The 15,164-nt window shown below is 59.2% G+C and overlaps 6 protein-coding genes and 3 non-coding genes across 9 annotated transcripts; 5 read left to right on the top strand and 4 right to left on the bottom strand.

Annotated features, from left to right (window-relative positions):
- Positions 1 to 190: 190 nt before the first annotated feature.
- Positions 191 to 816, bottom strand: PAN0_014c5011 (uncharacterized protein; the record flags this gene model as incomplete). The annotated part of the gene is made up of 2 exons (XM_014799716.1): positions 191 to 457; positions 535 to 816. The coding sequence occupies 2 exons, from the start codon at positions 814 to 816 to the stop codon at positions 191 to 193; spliced, it is 549 nt and encodes a 182-aa protein (XP_014655202.1).
- Positions 817 to 2,586: 1,770 nt separating this feature from the next.
- Positions 2,587 to 5,078, top strand: PAN0_014d5010 (uncharacterized protein; the record flags this gene model as incomplete). The annotated part of the gene is made up of 5 exons (XM_014799715.1): positions 2,587 to 3,096; positions 3,191 to 3,341; positions 4,226 to 4,325; positions 4,408 to 4,578; positions 4,685 to 5,078. The coding sequence occupies 5 exons, from the start codon at positions 2,587 to 2,589 to the stop codon at positions 5,076 to 5,078; spliced, it is 1,326 nt and encodes a 441-aa protein (XP_014655201.1).
- Positions 5,079 to 5,275: 197 nt separating this feature from the next.
- PAN0_014d5009 (uncharacterized protein) lies at positions 5,276 to 8,688 on the top strand (the record flags this gene model as incomplete). Its single annotated transcript, XM_014799714.1, has 7 exons — positions 5,276 to 5,537; positions 5,817 to 6,084; positions 6,274 to 6,322; positions 6,444 to 6,457; positions 6,759 to 6,878; positions 7,106 to 8,267; positions 8,497 to 8,688. 7 exons carry the CDS (start codon positions 5,276 to 5,278, stop codon positions 8,686 to 8,688), a joined length of 2,067 nt encoding a protein of 688 aa, XP_014655200.1.
- Positions 8,689 to 9,741: 1,053 nt separating this feature from the next.
- PAN0_014d5008 (uncharacterized protein) lies at positions 9,742 to 11,538 on the top strand (the record flags this gene model as incomplete). Its single annotated transcript, XM_014799713.1, has 1 exon — positions 9,742 to 11,538. The coding sequence occupies one exon, from the start codon at positions 9,742 to 9,744 to the stop codon at positions 11,536 to 11,538; it is 1,797 nt and encodes a 598-aa protein (XP_014655199.1).
- Positions 11,539 to 11,901: 363 nt separating this feature from the next.
- PAN0_t014d0008 lies at positions 11,902 to 12,005 on the top strand. The gene is made up of 2 exons: positions 11,902 to 11,939; positions 11,970 to 12,005. It is a non-coding gene; the product is annotated as a tRNA-Val (tRNA).
- A 21-nt stretch (positions 12,006 to 12,026) lies between these two features.
- PAN0_014c5007 (uncharacterized protein) lies at positions 12,027 to 12,922 on the bottom strand (the record flags this gene model as incomplete). Its single annotated transcript, XM_014799712.1, has 5 exons — positions 12,027 to 12,214; positions 12,312 to 12,367; positions 12,464 to 12,543; positions 12,659 to 12,709; positions 12,761 to 12,922. The coding sequence occupies 5 exons, from the start codon at positions 12,920 to 12,922 to the stop codon at positions 12,027 to 12,029; spliced, it is 537 nt and encodes a 178-aa protein (XP_014655198.1).
- Positions 12,460 to 12,565, bottom strand: PAN0_t014c0007. The gene is made up of 2 exons: positions 12,530 to 12,565; positions 12,460 to 12,495 (listed from the first exon to the last, which is right to left on the bottom strand). It is a non-coding gene; the product is annotated as a tRNA-Arg (tRNA).
- Positions 12,923 to 13,226: 304 nt separating the features above from the next.
- On the bottom strand, positions 13,227 to 13,325 carry PAN0_t014c0006. Its single transcript has 2 exons — positions 13,290 to 13,325; positions 13,227 to 13,262 (listed from the first exon to the last, which is right to left on the bottom strand). It is a non-coding gene; the product is annotated as a tRNA-Arg (tRNA).
- A 266-nt stretch (positions 13,326 to 13,591) lies between these two features.
- Positions 13,592 to 14,904, top strand: PAN0_014d5006 (isocitrate dehydrogenase; the record flags this gene model as incomplete). The annotated part of the gene is made up of 3 exons (XM_014799711.1): positions 13,592 to 14,017; positions 14,105 to 14,569; positions 14,665 to 14,904. 3 exons carry the CDS (start codon positions 13,592 to 13,594, stop codon positions 14,902 to 14,904), a joined length of 1,131 nt encoding a protein of 376 aa, XP_014655197.1.
- Between the last annotated feature and the right edge of the window lie 260 nt (positions 14,905 to 15,164).

The raw sequence follows: 15,164 nt of genomic DNA, 5'->3' as shown, positions 1-15,164 counted from the left end.
GCTGCTTGCATGACAAGGCTTGACCGACCGGAAGCAGCTTCCGGCCGGCAGGTTGGGTTGAAAGTTTTGATCTCAGAAGCAGAAGGCTGCAACTTAATGCAGCCTCGGTACGATGCATGAAGAATAAAAGCGACCTAGGAAGGTTGGGGTTCCCACGCTTAATTTCGGCCTGGCCGAGCACAGAGAGTTGCTAAGATTCTGCATGTCGGGATGCACAGCGCCGGTCAACGAGGAAAAGAAGCTCAGAGTTCTGTGTGACCGTGCGACCGCGTGGCACGGAGCTGCCGAGCCATCGATGGTTCAACGCGCTCGAATCAGAAGGGAGCTGCGATGCCGATGACATGCAAAAATTGACCGGTTCTGCCGGTGCGGGCGGTTTGATGGAGTTGATTGGCCGATGTACCGCCGACGCTCGGGTCGCATCTCGAACTCGAACCTCGCACTGGACGGCGCCATCCTGTTCGCCGTCTCAGGCCAAGCATCCGATCCGACAAGGCCGCCGATCCACATCCTCCGTTGCTCGGCGAGACGCACAGCCAATCTACCAAGGTCGCTCGGCTCGGTCATGGACGTTTCATAGTGCAACTTTTCGAGAGTCTGAGACTTGAGCACAGCATTTTGAGAACCAAATTGCCGCCGAAAAGACTTGCACCGATGGGTTTTCTCAGGGATCGCTTCGGTTTTGCCGCTCGGCCTCGGCGAAATTGAAGGGCATCGCCCAACGGGAGGGATCGCATTCTCCGCCGCGAGATCCGGGACGGTTTCGCCCTCGATGATCAATTGAAGCAGTTCGGGTAGGCCTGCACGGCTAGCCATTGTGCTCAGTAGGTTGCCGGGTTCACGGGGGATGAGGGCGTGACAGGCGTGGTGACAGACCATTGTAATATAGGCACGCACGGGGGTCCCCGGTCCTGTGACGGCATTGTTGCTCCTGGATACCGCGGTCGTAGAACATGCAGTGGTCCAATTTGACGTGATTCGAGATAGGCTCCCTCACGTTACTACCGAGCTTGCTTTTGCCCGAAAATCCTCTGGAGTGCATCCCGTCGGAAACGCTCGAAACTCAGAGTCTGCCCCCAGCGAGCATCGTGTCGTTGTGTATCGTGCTGCCGAAATGCTTCGCGTTCTACATTAAGACTTTATAGCTGGGGACCCAGGATGCATGGCTATCCGAATGCACGTTCGTCGGCAGTCCGACAGCATGCAGCGACATGTTGCAGTCCGAGGCACCCACCCAAGAAAGACCAAGGACTGTCGATCTGACGCCGGCGATATCGGCATGCAGTGCGGCCCAGCAGGGACCCCTCAATGCCAAGACAGATCCAGACGGCCATGCTTGATTCCCTTTGCGTCTTGATACTGCGCAGGCAGAGTCGGAGCAGGCGCGAGATGCCGCCTCGCTTGCACAGACATGCACTGTACGCGATGCGTCGTCCTCTTATTATTATATACATGTTGGTTCTCCGCCGCGCCCATGTGATCGCGGCACTCGGCGCTCACGTTCGGCTACCCTCGGTGTCGATTGCGCCTCTGCCAAGCCTTTTGCCGTGCCGGTCCGCAGGGGCAGCACCAATCAACAGAGCTTCGGCATGCCGAGCCGTATGCAGGCCGACCGCTTCCTCACCATGCTCGCCCCGCGCTGAGATGCACAGCACTGCACGACACCTAGGTCGTGAGCTAATCAGATCAGGACCTGAGCGTTCAAGGATGCATCAGAAAACTTGGCACACCCAGCTGCAGCGTGCCGGGTGAATTGCTTGGAAGCTCGTCGGACCTGGTGAAATGCGCGATTGCCGCGCTGCACGTGGACCGAAGTTTCTGACGCTCTGCGCTGAGATCGAGATGTTGGCACTCTGCGTCCGTTCCGACATTTGAGATTCGCCAAGACTTTCAACTCTGCTGCACAGACGGGATCTGAGCGCTGTGGCCTCGCCCTGTCCGTCGCATCCTCCACGGACATAGAAGCGAGTCACATGGACAGAGATCCCCGAGGCGGTGATGTATGCCCCCCACTCCCTCCCCCCCACCTTCGGTTGCTCCCCCACTCTGGTGCAGAATGCAAGAGAAAGGCTGCTCACCCTCCCGGACCAGCGAAACACGCTGTGCGTCTCGTCCTGCCAGACGAGTCGAGTCCGATAAGCCCGGTTAAATCTGCCGAGCCGATCGTCCAAGCACCATGACATACGGACGCGCTTGGTACAGTGCCTTCAGTATGGTAAATGTCGACATTCTCCTCGCGAGGCTGGCTAGACGGCTGCTAGCAGGGTCCCAAAGATGCGAGGATCCATCAAGCTGACAAGCGGGCAACAGACGACCGAGGACCTCGGTGTTTACGATTCACGGCCTCTCGGAATGGCATGAGCTTGAGCTGGCAAGATTACCCGACGATGCCGCGAGTTTGCCCGAGCCTGCATATCCTGGAACACTCAGCTACGAGAGTCGAGGGCAATCATGGCGCCCAACCTCGAGCTGTCGCACGCGTGGAGCTCGGAGCCGGTCTGCAGTGGCATGGTGCGGTGCAAGTGTACCCAGAAAGAGAATTGCGGCTGCCAGTCTCGGCAGCGAGTTGAGCTTAGTCGAAAGTGAATGCATGGTGTCGATGATGATGCTCAATCAGCTGAGCCGAAGCAACACGACAACATTGGCCTCAAACGAAGGGGGCCGCAGCGCAGTGCAGTGCGAATTGCAACTCCGGCTGCGGATGGCGAGCCCGGATGCCGCCCGGGCATGCGGGTGCATCCAACCATCCCGTTGGAAACTCGAAATGGCCCAGATGTCCGGGTGTCATCCGGAATCCACCCCGGCCTTTCGCTCCAATTCGAGTCGAGCCCATGTGATTGGCTCAAGGCTTTCCCCCCTGTGTCTCAGGAGCAGCAGCAGCGGCAGCAGCCCATGCATCGGAGCTACCCCGACAAGCCCAGCAGGGGAGCGCAGAGTCCAGTCCATGCTGCTCGTGGAAATTCGCGTGGCAGTCAAACGTTTTCTCGTGCATCCGCAGCGAATACGCCAGCTGTACTTCGGGACCAGTCCGAACACCGTGCCGAAATCATGGCAGCGCATATGTGGACATGTGCCCTCCATGGCCCAGGCCCTGTGGTGAATCCGACCTGCTCGCCTGTCTGCCTGCCTTGCACCCAAGAACGAGAAGTGCATAACTTTCAGCGCTCGGCACTGGCTCTCCCTACTGTAGCTTGAGAAAAAGGGCCAAGTGCATCAGAAGGGTGCGTGCAGATGCCTCGCTTGGTCTCGCATAGCCTGCAGGCTGACAACCGGGCTGGTCAACGCCGTTGCCGAGCGTGTCGGTTGGCTGCTCGCCGAGGCCTCGTCCGAGCCCAGCTGCAGTCAGGCATAGGGACCCCTCCCCGCAAGCAACATGTCGAGCCGCATAACTTGCACGAGGGGACGGAGACAAGCACTGGCCCCCTCATCGACAACTCTCGACGAGTGCACAGAGAGAACGAGAGAGCGTGGCATTGTTTGTGGGAGCGTGGCTCGCAAGCGAGTCGCTCAGAGCATTTCCCCACGCCACGGGGCCCCCTTTCGCCCGGCAAATGCTCTTCGCAACGTAAGAGCCTCCGCGATGCCAGCATGCACTGCCAGGTGTCCCGGCTTTGAGCTTTGTTCGACGCTGCTGGCCGTGCATGCGTCGAGCATTCTCGGATCGGCGAGCCGCTTCGGAGTTGCAATTGGAGCGACGGCGCGGCACTTCGCGTTCCTGGCGTACCTGCGAGGATGAGCGTTGTCGCCACGCAAAAGCACTAGCGAGCCTGCCCAGGGCGTGAATTTCCCCATGCCGAGCCCTTCGACCAAAGGCTATCGCGTCGACGTGAAAGCGCACGCAGTGGAAGCGAAGGCGCATTGCTGACTCCACGACAACGCACCGCCTCGGATCCACCACGGCCCCGAGTCTCGCCACCCGAGCTACAGCATGGTTTCGAGCGATGTCTCAGCTCTCAATGTCTCTCCGTCGTAGCAAGCAAGACCCCTGATCGTGCTGAATGCGAACGGCTGGTCTGCAAGAGCCTTCAGTGACAGGAAGCTGATCTTGCTCTTCTGGTTATTTGAAAAATAAAATTGCTCTCGGCGTTGTCGGGCAAGGCATGCTGAGACGGCCCAAGACACTGGATTCCGCGGTAAGGCCATCTCGCACGGCCCCCCGCTCGGCTCGAGCCATTCTTGGCAGTGCCTTGCAATCCGTGATCCTGCTTGGCCGATCTGTCGATAGCACACAGGCGCCGCATCTATCCGAAGCCCAACGAAGTGACCGCCTTGGCGGCACAGAACGATATCGGCAGCGCCGAGTCGACAACTGCAAGCAGCCCGATGTCTCGTTCACATGAGAGGACCTCGCCCTCCAGATGGCAATTCCGCAACCACAAGTCGCCTGAACGCGCCTCGGTTTCACAGCACGGATGACCCGCTGGCTCGCTTGCACGCGGGCCTGGCACGTCGACTCTCGCATCCCGGCCCTGGCCATGGCCGCTCAAGACCGACTCAGATGCGTGGGAACCTCACGATAACGAGCTGGCTGAGGCTGCGCAAGATCAGCCCATCCGAACGCTCCCGAACTCAGGCAATGTAGCCGAATATGGACGGGAAGGTGCAGCTTGATCCCGCAAAGCTGGCGCGGATATGCGTTGACGTGTCTGTCAGGGCGAGCTTGACCGTCTTGCGCCGCCGAAAGGGCCTCCGCCAAGCGTGCCTGCGTCGGCCACGTTCCGATCAACAAGACTTCGGCTTCGGCTGGCGAGTTTGATAGGCATGCTTGTGGCTGTCTCCAGCCACCGCAATCTTGGCTGAATCCTTCCAAGACGGCCTGGCCCGATCGATCCAAGCCTCCTCGGTGCAGGACCGTGTACCGCCGTCCAGTATCGGCACCTGCGCACCTTTACCGCCAGGATGGCGTCGGGACACATACATCTGACAGCGGGATTTTCGGCTACTGGTTGTCCAGCACGGGCCCTGGAGTCGGCAGCCGTGCCAACCTCGATCCGTCGGATGGGCGAGCAGACATCAAAAATAGGAAAAAGGGTCAGCCCCAGAGCGCGTGGTGGGCCATGTTCACGAGCTTGGTCTAGGCCCACGCCGAACGACCGCATCCTTGGAGCCAGCACGCGAATTGAGCCACGCTCCTCGAGATTCGGCAGCCGCAGCTGACGAGATCCATGCGTACGGAGTGTCTCTCAACTCCTCCCCTTGACCAATGTCGCACCTCCTACAAACCGCACGACAAAGGGTCTCGCGACTCGGGTTCCTGTTACAGTGACCGCAGCGCATGGCGAGGATACCTGGAGGATTACAGCATCGCAGGCAAGATCGGAATCTGCGATCTGGAGGAAATTCGAAAAAGGGAGATTTGATTGAAAAGTGGGGATCGAGGCAGGCGAAGCGTGGGACCGTGCAGCAGAACGAGGCGGGCGGGCGGAGAATCTGCAAAGACCGGAAGCATGTTCAGCTGATCGCTTCAAGACATCCGCGCGCTTGGACTGCCTTCCGGTGCCTTGCTGAACAAGGTTTGAAGTTCCGTGCACACGAGGGTAAGCAGCCCCAAATCAAAATCACGAAAAATAAAAATGCAAATGCAAAAAAAAACCCTCTGCTGTCGAGCAGCTTGGAACGATGTCAACTAGCCAAAAAAGAATGTAGGTCTTCTCAGTCAGCTGTACATCTGGAATGACGAGACGCGCGTTCGGCTGGCTCGAAAGGGCGTGCCTTGCCGGAGCGATGCAATCTTCGCGGCAGCATGTCCGGTCCCCCCCCTATCCTGTGTGCCCTCGTCCTGTGGGCTGCATCGATTTGCGCGGCAGCGTGTGCAGACCCTTTGGACGCCGGCGAACCCCACCTGGCGCGGCGGACAATGTGCATGCGATCCCGCGACAATGTCCAGGGCCAGACCGGTGGCACGCCGGAGGAAGCGCTTCTTGGCTCCGCATGCTGTACTCGGACGTTGTTGCCGCAGCTTTTGCATGCAGCAGGTGGCGGCAGGCCTTGCGCTCGTGTCGTAGCATCCGAGTCGGGAACCTTTTGCACGCCACGTCAGCTCAGGACGCGTCGACGGCTCGCTGTGCCAGATTGCAAGACAGAGTACGTATGCTTCTCGCGCTGAAAGTTTGACGCGGTCAGTGGTGCAGCGCTGGGGGCCCAGGTTTTTTTGAAACACCGCACCCGGCGACGAGCATGCGCACTCGAAGAAAAAAATTGGACGAGCGCCTATCGGAACTCACGCCCCGCGCATTGCAATCGCTGCTGCCGAGCTTCGCGTCTGCATGCTAGCCGCGCTCTGATCGCCCCGTCCTCTCGCTCGGGCGCTCGGCCGCTAGTTGTACGTCGTGCGTGCTGCGGCCTGCATCGTGCGTCGTGCGTCTGGAGCTCCAGGGTTTCGTCTGTCAGAGTATCCACGTTGCGTGCCTCAGCCGTGCCGCCTGTCGCGCGTGCGCGCCTAGCCGCCTGCCGAACGGTGGGAATCGGCTCGGGTTCGCTGCGCTTGGCACGGCCGGTGCAAGCAAGAGTCGCGCCAACCCCACTCCGCCCTTGCTTTTTCGAATCCCACAATCCCCCTTCCGCTTGGCACCGTCGCCAGGAGGTAGGAAGGCACGCCCACCACACGCATGCTGTGTTGTTTCAGCCATTATTCGCATCAGCTGTGTCCTTCCCGCCTGCGCATTGTTGCGCCCGGGTCTGGATTCGATTGCAGGCTGCTGAGCAAAAAACTGAATCTCTTGCTCATTGTTTGAACAATTTCAAAATGTTCCGGACAGATTGTCGGCGCTTCCGTCTGATCAGGACTTGGAGGCGAATTGTGAATTCCGCCAACCGCCCGCTCGCTCGCGCGTTGGCCCTGTCTGGCGCGTAAAAGAACAGCGCATTCGAGAGGAGGGGTTCGGTGCAAGCGGGTCGAGCTAGCAGCTTGTTCGGCTGGAGCGGAATCGCATGCAGCCCTGACGCGCTTGCCGACTCAGCGGATGTCTCATTCATGGTTTGAATGGATTCCGCACGCTGCTGCTGGTGGTCATCGCGTTGCTCGCGCTGCACCTGCTCCTGCACTTGCATGTGCACCTTTTTGTTGCATCGGCCCCTGCACCTGCTCCTGCTCCTGCACCTGCAGCTTGGTGGTATTCGGCGTGCTTGTGCTTGTGGTTGTGGGTGTGGGTGTGGATGTGCGTGCATGCTCCCCTTCCCCCGTGCCCATCGTGCCTGGAGAGGGGGGCCCATTGCGTGGCGTCGGGTTCGCCCTGTCGTCTGCTGGCTTGGACCTGGACCAACACGGCATTGGCTCGACCGGCGTCGTGTTCGCGGATTCTCCGTTCCGCTGCCTTGGCGGAAGGAAGCTGGCTGAGCTCTGTTTTACCGATACACCCAGGTCCGCTTCGTCCACCTCCTCGTCTCCCCCCGTCCGCCGTAGCGCCGTTCCCCCGACCTGGCCTCTCCGTCCGCTGTCGGCACCGCTCCCTCTCTCGCTCTGCTCACTCTGTCGACGTCAGTCATCGCCTAGCGCACCGCGCCGCCTGCCTCTCCCATCCCGACCCTCATCCCCTCGCCGCCGCCTTCCTTGCCAGTCGTGCCAACCAGCGTCGTTGCTGGCCAGCTCTTCACCCATTTCGCTCGTTCGGCAACTTACAAGCCAAGCGCCAGCAGCCCCCCCACGACGCATTCGACCACCACGCCGCTTTCTTGCCCCCTATCCCTATCTCTCGCTTTTCTCATCCCACCACCACCCGTCCACCAACACCGACACCCACATCATCCTCGCCATCACCACCATCTCCTTTCACTCTCGACCAGGCTGCACAGCCCCTGTAGCTCTCCCCGTCGATTCGGTCTTTCAAAATCGGCTCTGCCACAGCCGCCTGCATCTCCTGGCGCCTGCTCTTGATCGCCGACACCCCGTCTCATACCTGCGATCCCCGCTCTGCCGCTTCGCCTGGATTCCAAGTCTCTCCGTAGTCGTCGGCGTCATCTCAGCGATCAACCTGGCGCAACCCATCAATCGACGTTGCTGTCCACATCCTCGGCCATCTCCGTGCATTCAGCCTCGTAATAACGCCCGTGATCAACTTGCGTTGCCTCCGGCCGTCAACAATCAGCTGCCCGTACTTCATTTCGGCTGGCGTCTTCCTCACCAGCGTGCCGCTTCTTGGCCGCGCGACCGAAACACCCTCGTGCCCTCCGGTGGCGCACGCTCATCTGCGCTTTTACGCTCCTCATCGCATCGAGCTGCAGCTTCCGCGCGTGCATCGACTCTCCAAACTCTGTCCGGTGGAAACATCGTAAGTGCGCCAACTTCATTCGCTCTCACTCGTCTCATCGGCCTCCTCCTCGGCGCTACCTCGCTTTGCGTTGCTCTCAAGCCGCGCTTGGCGCGCTTGCCCTGCATTGGTGCTCGGACCACATTGCTGCACTCTAGCATACGCCCTCTCGCTCATGCGCAACCGGACATGTCCATGTCGAGATTTCTTGGCGACGTGAACATCGCCGGAATGAAGCTGTGTCACGCAGGGCGTGTCTGCATATGAGGTGGTTTTGCCGAGCACCTCCGCTCCTCCTTCGCTCATCGGAAGTCGCGAGTCGGACTCTTCGGCGGGACCTGCAGCAGCATCTTCCGCGTCGTTCCTCGTGCGCCTCGAGTGCTTGGGACCTTCGGAGCATGCACCCTCGTTCATAGGCACTTCATGGCATGCTGGGCCCTGACTCGTGTGCGCATGTCAACCGTCTTGCATGCTGCTGGGACCCCACTCCCATGCTCTATTCGCTTCATTGCTTCTCTCGGTGATCTCGTTCCTCAGCAACACATTCGACGCTCTGTACTGACGCACATCCCTCGCTTCGCTCCGTACTCCTTCTGCCCCTCCTCTTTACGCTCGCACTCTGATGTCGCACTCTCGACGTTCGATTGCGCACTTCGATCTTGCCTTGGCCGACGCATGCGAATCCGGCGGCATTTCACCTGGTGCCTGAATGCGCTTCTTCATTCAACTGCCATCTCTCGTGGGCTCGACATCGCATAGACGCCGAGAAGCCAAGCGCAGGAACCGCAGCCTGCAGCCTCCCATCGTCCCTGATTGGTGCAACCTGCAAGCAGGCATTCATCTCATCCGCGCTACCGATCAAGCTCCTCTTCATTTGCTTGTTTCCCTCGGCCTGCATATACATCCTTCCTAACCTTGCTTGTTGCCCGACTCGGTCAACGCGGTCCCCACCCGTACCTTTCCAACGCTTCAAATCTTCGCAGCGTCGGCAGCGGCAAGGCGTGGGCAATCCGATCAATCATTGCTGGGCCCCCCGTTCCTGAATCCCGCAGATCGATATACCGCCCCGCAACTGCAGCGCCTCTGCCAAACAACCGCCTAGGCCCATTCCGGAGCTCCCTCGGCCGCCCCAATCCGCACGTGCAACCAACACGGACACGATCGAGCTCATATCGCCTTGACTCCTGCTTTTTCCGCAAAGTTTGCTCCGCTCGGCGAGGCATCGGTCCCCTCCTTCAGACAGAGGCAAGCATCTCGCGAGTGTCTTCTTTCTGACGAGGTTTCGGTATATCTACGCTGTGCAAGACGACGGCCGACGTTTGCAGTCTCCAGTCCTCTGCCTCACCGCCGCCAACACGATCCAATATTCGCCGACGATTCGTAGCCCATATACTCTGGGCCATCACTCGTCTGCTTTCTGCCCCTTTCCGCTTCAGACTTGCACCCTCTCAGCAGTGCCTCTCACGCGCGTCCTGCTCCACTGCAGGAACAGTCAATGGCTGTCGCACAGCGTTACGACGGAGTCGGCCAGCACGGCTTCGGTCAGCACTACCCTTCCATGGCGCCCCCGTCATCTCTGCACAACTTCGGCTACGACCGCAGATCGCAGATGGAAGCCGATTCCGAGCCCATGTGGCCGGTCCCTCGAGTCCAACAACCACTGCACCAAGGCGCTCCGAACGACAGGTCCCGCGACGCGGCCGCCTTCCCTAGTGGCTTTGCGCAAGGAGACCTGGCTCGCCATCAAGGTCAACAGGCCAACTACACGTACGATGGCTCGGCGCCGGCGATCCGCAATCCGGTCGTGTACAGTCAACCGGCTCAAGTGCCATGGGGTCTAGCGGGGCAATCGACGGCAGACTATCCGGAGTACCCCACGGCCTCCTTTATGGGATCGATGGGACAACGATCTCATCCTCCTGTTCACAACGCCTCCTCGTACCTCGGCGGTACCAATAACCCTGTTTACGGCGATCCTGCCATGCACGCTACCGCCGATGGATACCCGAGAGTGATGAACGGTCCGACATCGAGCATGGGTGGGCCATATGATCACTCTGCCGAGACACTGTGGCCACTTGGTCCCAACTCGCTGGATGCCTTTGCTGGCATCCCCAACCCCTCAGGGCAGGTGGCGCGTCTCACACTCACCTCGTCCAACGACAAGAACAAGCTCAAGGCAAGGTCATCCCTGCCACCACCCAAGCAGTTCAAATGCTCGGCGTGTGATGCGATCTTCAGCAGAAACCACGACCTCAAGCGTCATGCGCGCATACATTTGGCAGTCAAGCCTTTCCCGTGCGGATACTGCGACAAGGCCTTCAGCCGTAAGGACGCGCTCAAGCGCCACGTCTTGGTCAAGGGCTGTGGCATTGGGAACAAGAAGAACGATAACCGCAAACGCGCAGCCACCTTGTCGAAACTCGAGCACGGCGGCGAAGGCAGCAACACCAGCCGAGGTCCGTACGACGCGGTCTCTTCCGAAAGCCGCCCGCACGACTTGAGCAACTTCCGCGACGGCCTGCATTACCAAGGCCATCAGCAGCAGGAAGAGCAGCGACAGCCAGGCCGGGCAGACCAGTCTTGGCCATCCGGTCTGTCAGAAGACACCACCGCTTCACCCAACATCAACGCCGGCTACAGCTCCGGCCGCGCGGGTGGGGGCGAAGATCGGTCGCCAGCTTCGCACGGTGGCCAGCCAGCACATGCCGGGACTTTGCCACCGTACGCTTCGCAATCCCAAGGTCAGCAGTACCCGGGCTACGGCATGAGTGATCATGCCTTTCAGCAGCAGCAGCAGCAGCAGCAGCAGCAGCAGCAGCAGCGACAACAGCTTCCTGGAGGTTTAGTCAACGCCTTTGCTTCGCCCGAAGCCACTTCGGTCTCGTCTCCGAGCGATTCGCAGTCGCGACATCACCTCGGCGGTAATGGTGCAGCGTCAGCCGATGCTTTCGAGTCGAAAGAAGCAGCCAACCAGCTGTCGCGGCCGGGCAGCGCCAAGCTGATGAACTCGGTCGCCTACGGTACGAACCCGTACCAGAGCGTCGATTCGGCCATGCCGACGAATGCTGGGCTCAACGCAGCGGCCATGGGCAACGAGCCGGGCAGCGGTTTTGGACCTTTCGATGGCCAGGGAAGGGATCGCTTTGGACCTGGAGGCTATGCGTCCGGACCCATGCTTTCGCCCGGCCATCTCGGCCCGGACCACGGCAACCCGCACGCCATGTCGACCATCAAGAGGGATCAGCAGCCGCAGTATGGCTCGTACTTTGGAAGCAACCCCACCAACTGAGTCGTGCTGCCCTCGCTGCCTTCAATCTCGCCCAGCGCGCTTCTGCTACGTTTCGTGTTCTGTCCTGGCATCCTCTCCACAGCACCCTCGCATCTTGCATCTGGTTTTGTCGTCGCCCGCGCTCTTCGTTTCTTCTCCCTTTTGCTTCTTCGCTAGCCCCTGTTGGTCTGTCCTTTCCGCTGTGCTGTACCGTGCACCGCTCTTGTCCTCTGTGAGCGCATACCCTCTTGCAATTCCCAGTGATCTCATCTCCGTCGCGATCGTGTGTGAGTCTTCTTGATAGCCGCTCAGGGCTTTCTCACAGCGAAACATGGCTGAGCGCGTAATAGTTCATATATGCAATATGAGACCCGTTGCTCCAACGGTTTCTTGGCGCAGTTGGTTAGCGCGTCTCCTTAACAATTCCGGTCTACTCGGATCGTTAGGGCTTACGGAGGAGGTCGCCGGTTCGAACCCGGCAGAAATCATTTTTTGCCCGTTTGCCGCTGTCAAAGCAGGCTGTCTTTTTGCTCTTCCCTCTGCCCGCCTTTTGCGGAACTCAACGTCGAGGGATGACTCTCCTTGGTGTGTTGATCTTGCGGCTTGGCTGCGGCAGGAAAAAGGAAAGCTTGATCCGAGTCCCCCTTTTTCTTTTTGTTCGGTCTGGACTTGGAGTGAAGAAGATGGCTCGAGGTTGCTGTAAATGATCAGATTAGTCGCCATGCGGTCGCTTGCTACGTAGTTGACTTTCTTGACACGTATCAGCGGCCGTATAACTAGCGCCAGAGTCACACCCCGGTTCGCTTGAGCTTCGAGCATCGACGAAGTGTTACACAAATGCTGATCAGCACTAACGCATGTCCAATCCATAATGAAAGCCAAAAAAACGGGAACCTAAAATTGCATACCGGCAAAAAGATGCCAAAAAAGTGCAAAAAGAGATGACCAGCCTGGGGCTCGAACCCAGAATCTCCTGATTAACCAGCTGTTGTTCTTGTAGAACAGCAACCTTTCGTAGTCAGACGCCTTACCATTGGGCCAACCGGCCAATTGATGTTCGAAGGAAGAACTAATGCGTACATATAGTTGGCCGCTGCATATACACAACCTTGTGGCAGTCTCCCTCGTCTTCAACACTTACTCCGTACGATCCATGCCCGCGCTCACGAAAGTCATCGTAGATGACCAATGACTGAGATTGTTCAAGTGTGGTTGAGCATTACGCAAACGGAATGAGACTCACACATGTACGCGTGCTTCCTTCAACCTGATCAGCCTCTGCACCGTCGTCGTCCATCCCGGACTCTTGTGTTGCTCCGTGCTGCTGCAGTCGTAAGGGCCCAAGATCGACAACGGTGCGGTGCAACACCAAAACAGTTCCTTCCTTGGGCATCATGCAATTCATCGGTCACACTGTCAATCCCCAATCCTCGAACCGTCCTGTCGGACTGTCTGCAGTGGACAGGCGTGTTCCACAGACAGAACCCACAGGTGGCTGCGCGATGCCGCGAGTCTTCCACAAAAATTGAGGCGCAGTGGATATCCACGTCTCCTCCCACACGAAGACCGTCTGCATTTCGGCCCGATCTATAGACTCGAGACAAGATGGCATTACGAGCCGCCGTGTGAAGACGCTCAAAGTGCAAAGATCTTGTCCAGAAAAAAAAAAGGAAGGATGCGGGAGAGCACCAAAAAAAGACAAAAAGGAATGACCAGCCTGGGGCTCGAACCCAGAATCTCCTGATTAGCGGCTGTTCACGAAGAACAGAACGTCGTAGTCAGACGCCTTACCATTGGGCCAACCGGCCTTTGTTGAAAGCAAGCTAGAACATTGCATACATATAGACGTAGACCAGATCCAAAGAGTCATTTCGATCCGACCACCTCCGACGAGCTGGAAGACCTGAAAACCAGCCGTGACTCGCTTGGCGCGGGTGCATCGGCAGGGCAGGGAAGGGTGGACAAGGCACAAGGCGAGCCCGGGAAAATGCCGAAGCTGTCCAACCGATTGCCCCTTCTTCTTCCACCCCCACCTAGACCTCTTGCTTTGCTCGTCCCACCCACACAGTCCAAGATGACGTCGACCGCCGCCAAGATCCTCAAGAATGCCACTTCGGGCGTGCTGCGCCTGGGCATGATGCCCGCAGACGGCATTGGACGCGAGGTGCTCCCTTGCGCGCAGCGTGTGCTCCAGAACACGCCCGGCGCACCCAAGTTTGAGTTTGTGCACCTCGACGCTGGCTTCGAGCACTTCCAGAAGACCGGCTCGGCGCTTCCCGAGGAGACCGTGCGTGCACTCAAGGACGACTGCCACGGAGCCATGTTCGGCTCCGTCTCGAGCCCGTCGCACAAGGTCGAGGGCTACAGCTCGCCCATCGTCAAGCTCAGGAAGGAGCTCGACCTGTACGCCAACATTCGCCCCGTCATCGGCGTGCGCGGCACCAAGGACGACGACAAGTTCATCGACAGCGTCATCATTCGCGAGAACACCGAGTGCCTGGTAAGTAGCTGATCCGTCGTCGAGGAGAGCGAAAGATGAGATACTGACGCAGAACGGTCCCTCCCCAACTCGCTTCCACGCGAGCAGTACATCAAGTCCGAGACGAGCGAGAGCGGTCCGGACGGTCAGATTGCGCGCGCCATCCGCCAGATCACCGAGAAGGCTTCGACGCGCATCGGCAAGAAGGCGTTTGAAGTCGCGATTGCGCGCAAGGAGCTGCGCAAGGTGAACCAGCCGTCGTACGAGCCTACCGTGACGATCTGCCACAAGTCCAACGTGCTGAGCGTCACCGACGGTCTCTTCCGCACCTCGGTCCGCGGCGTGTACGAGAAGGACCAGAAGGCCAACGGAGGCGCCGGCCGATACGAGGGCGTCAAGCTCAACGAGCAGCTCGTCGACTCCATGGTCTACCGCCTCTTCCGCGAGCCCGAGGTGTTTGACGTGGTCGTGGCGCCCAACCTGTACGGTGACATTGTCTCGGATGCTGCCGCCGCCCTCGTGGGCTCCCTTGGCCTCGTCCCCTCCGTCAACGCCGGCGACAACTTCTTCATGGTAAGCCCCATCCTCCGTCTTCTCCTTCCTTCCAGCCCCGAGCGCCTACTTACATTTTGCCCCGCCTTGTTCTTCCCTTGTGCTGCGCATCGTAGGGCGAGCCGGTCCACGGTTCGGCGCCCGATATCGCGGGTCAGGGCAAGGCGAACCCGATCGCCTCGATCCGCTCCGCCGCCCTCATGCTCGAATACATGGGCTACACCGAGCCTGCGCTCAAGATCTACACGGCCGTCGACCAGGTCATCCGCGAGGGCAAGTACCTCACCCCAGACCTCGGCGGATCCGCCACCACCACCCAGTGCGAAGAGGCCATCCTCAAAAAGATCAACGCCTAGATCGTCACTCAGCCCTGAGGCACCAAAAATCTTCTCTTCGCCTTGTCTCTTCCATTTGGGAAATCAATCGCATGCCCACCTCACTCTTCGCGCCTCTGGATTCCAATGTTCCGATGCGGCTTGGCAAGTGCTCAACTGAGGACTGAGTTTTGTGAACTGGAATCGGATGCAAAATGAATGTTGGGCATTGCAGAGAGGGGCGACACATGATGCGATGACTCTGCTCGCTTCAACGGGGAGCGAGGACGCTATTTTTATTT

This window comes from Moesziomyces antarcticus (genome assembly GCF_000747765.1).
Source record: "Moesziomyces antarcticus DNA, scaffold: scaffold_v10014, strain JCM 10317, whole genome shotgun sequence".
In the NCBI taxonomy this organism is placed as follows: domain Eukaryota; kingdom Fungi; phylum Basidiomycota; class Ustilaginomycetes; order Ustilaginales; family Ustilaginaceae; genus Moesziomyces; species Moesziomyces antarcticus.
The sequence above is the reverse complement of the archived record's forward strand: the minus strand, read 5'-3'. Positions and strand labels throughout refer to the sequence as shown.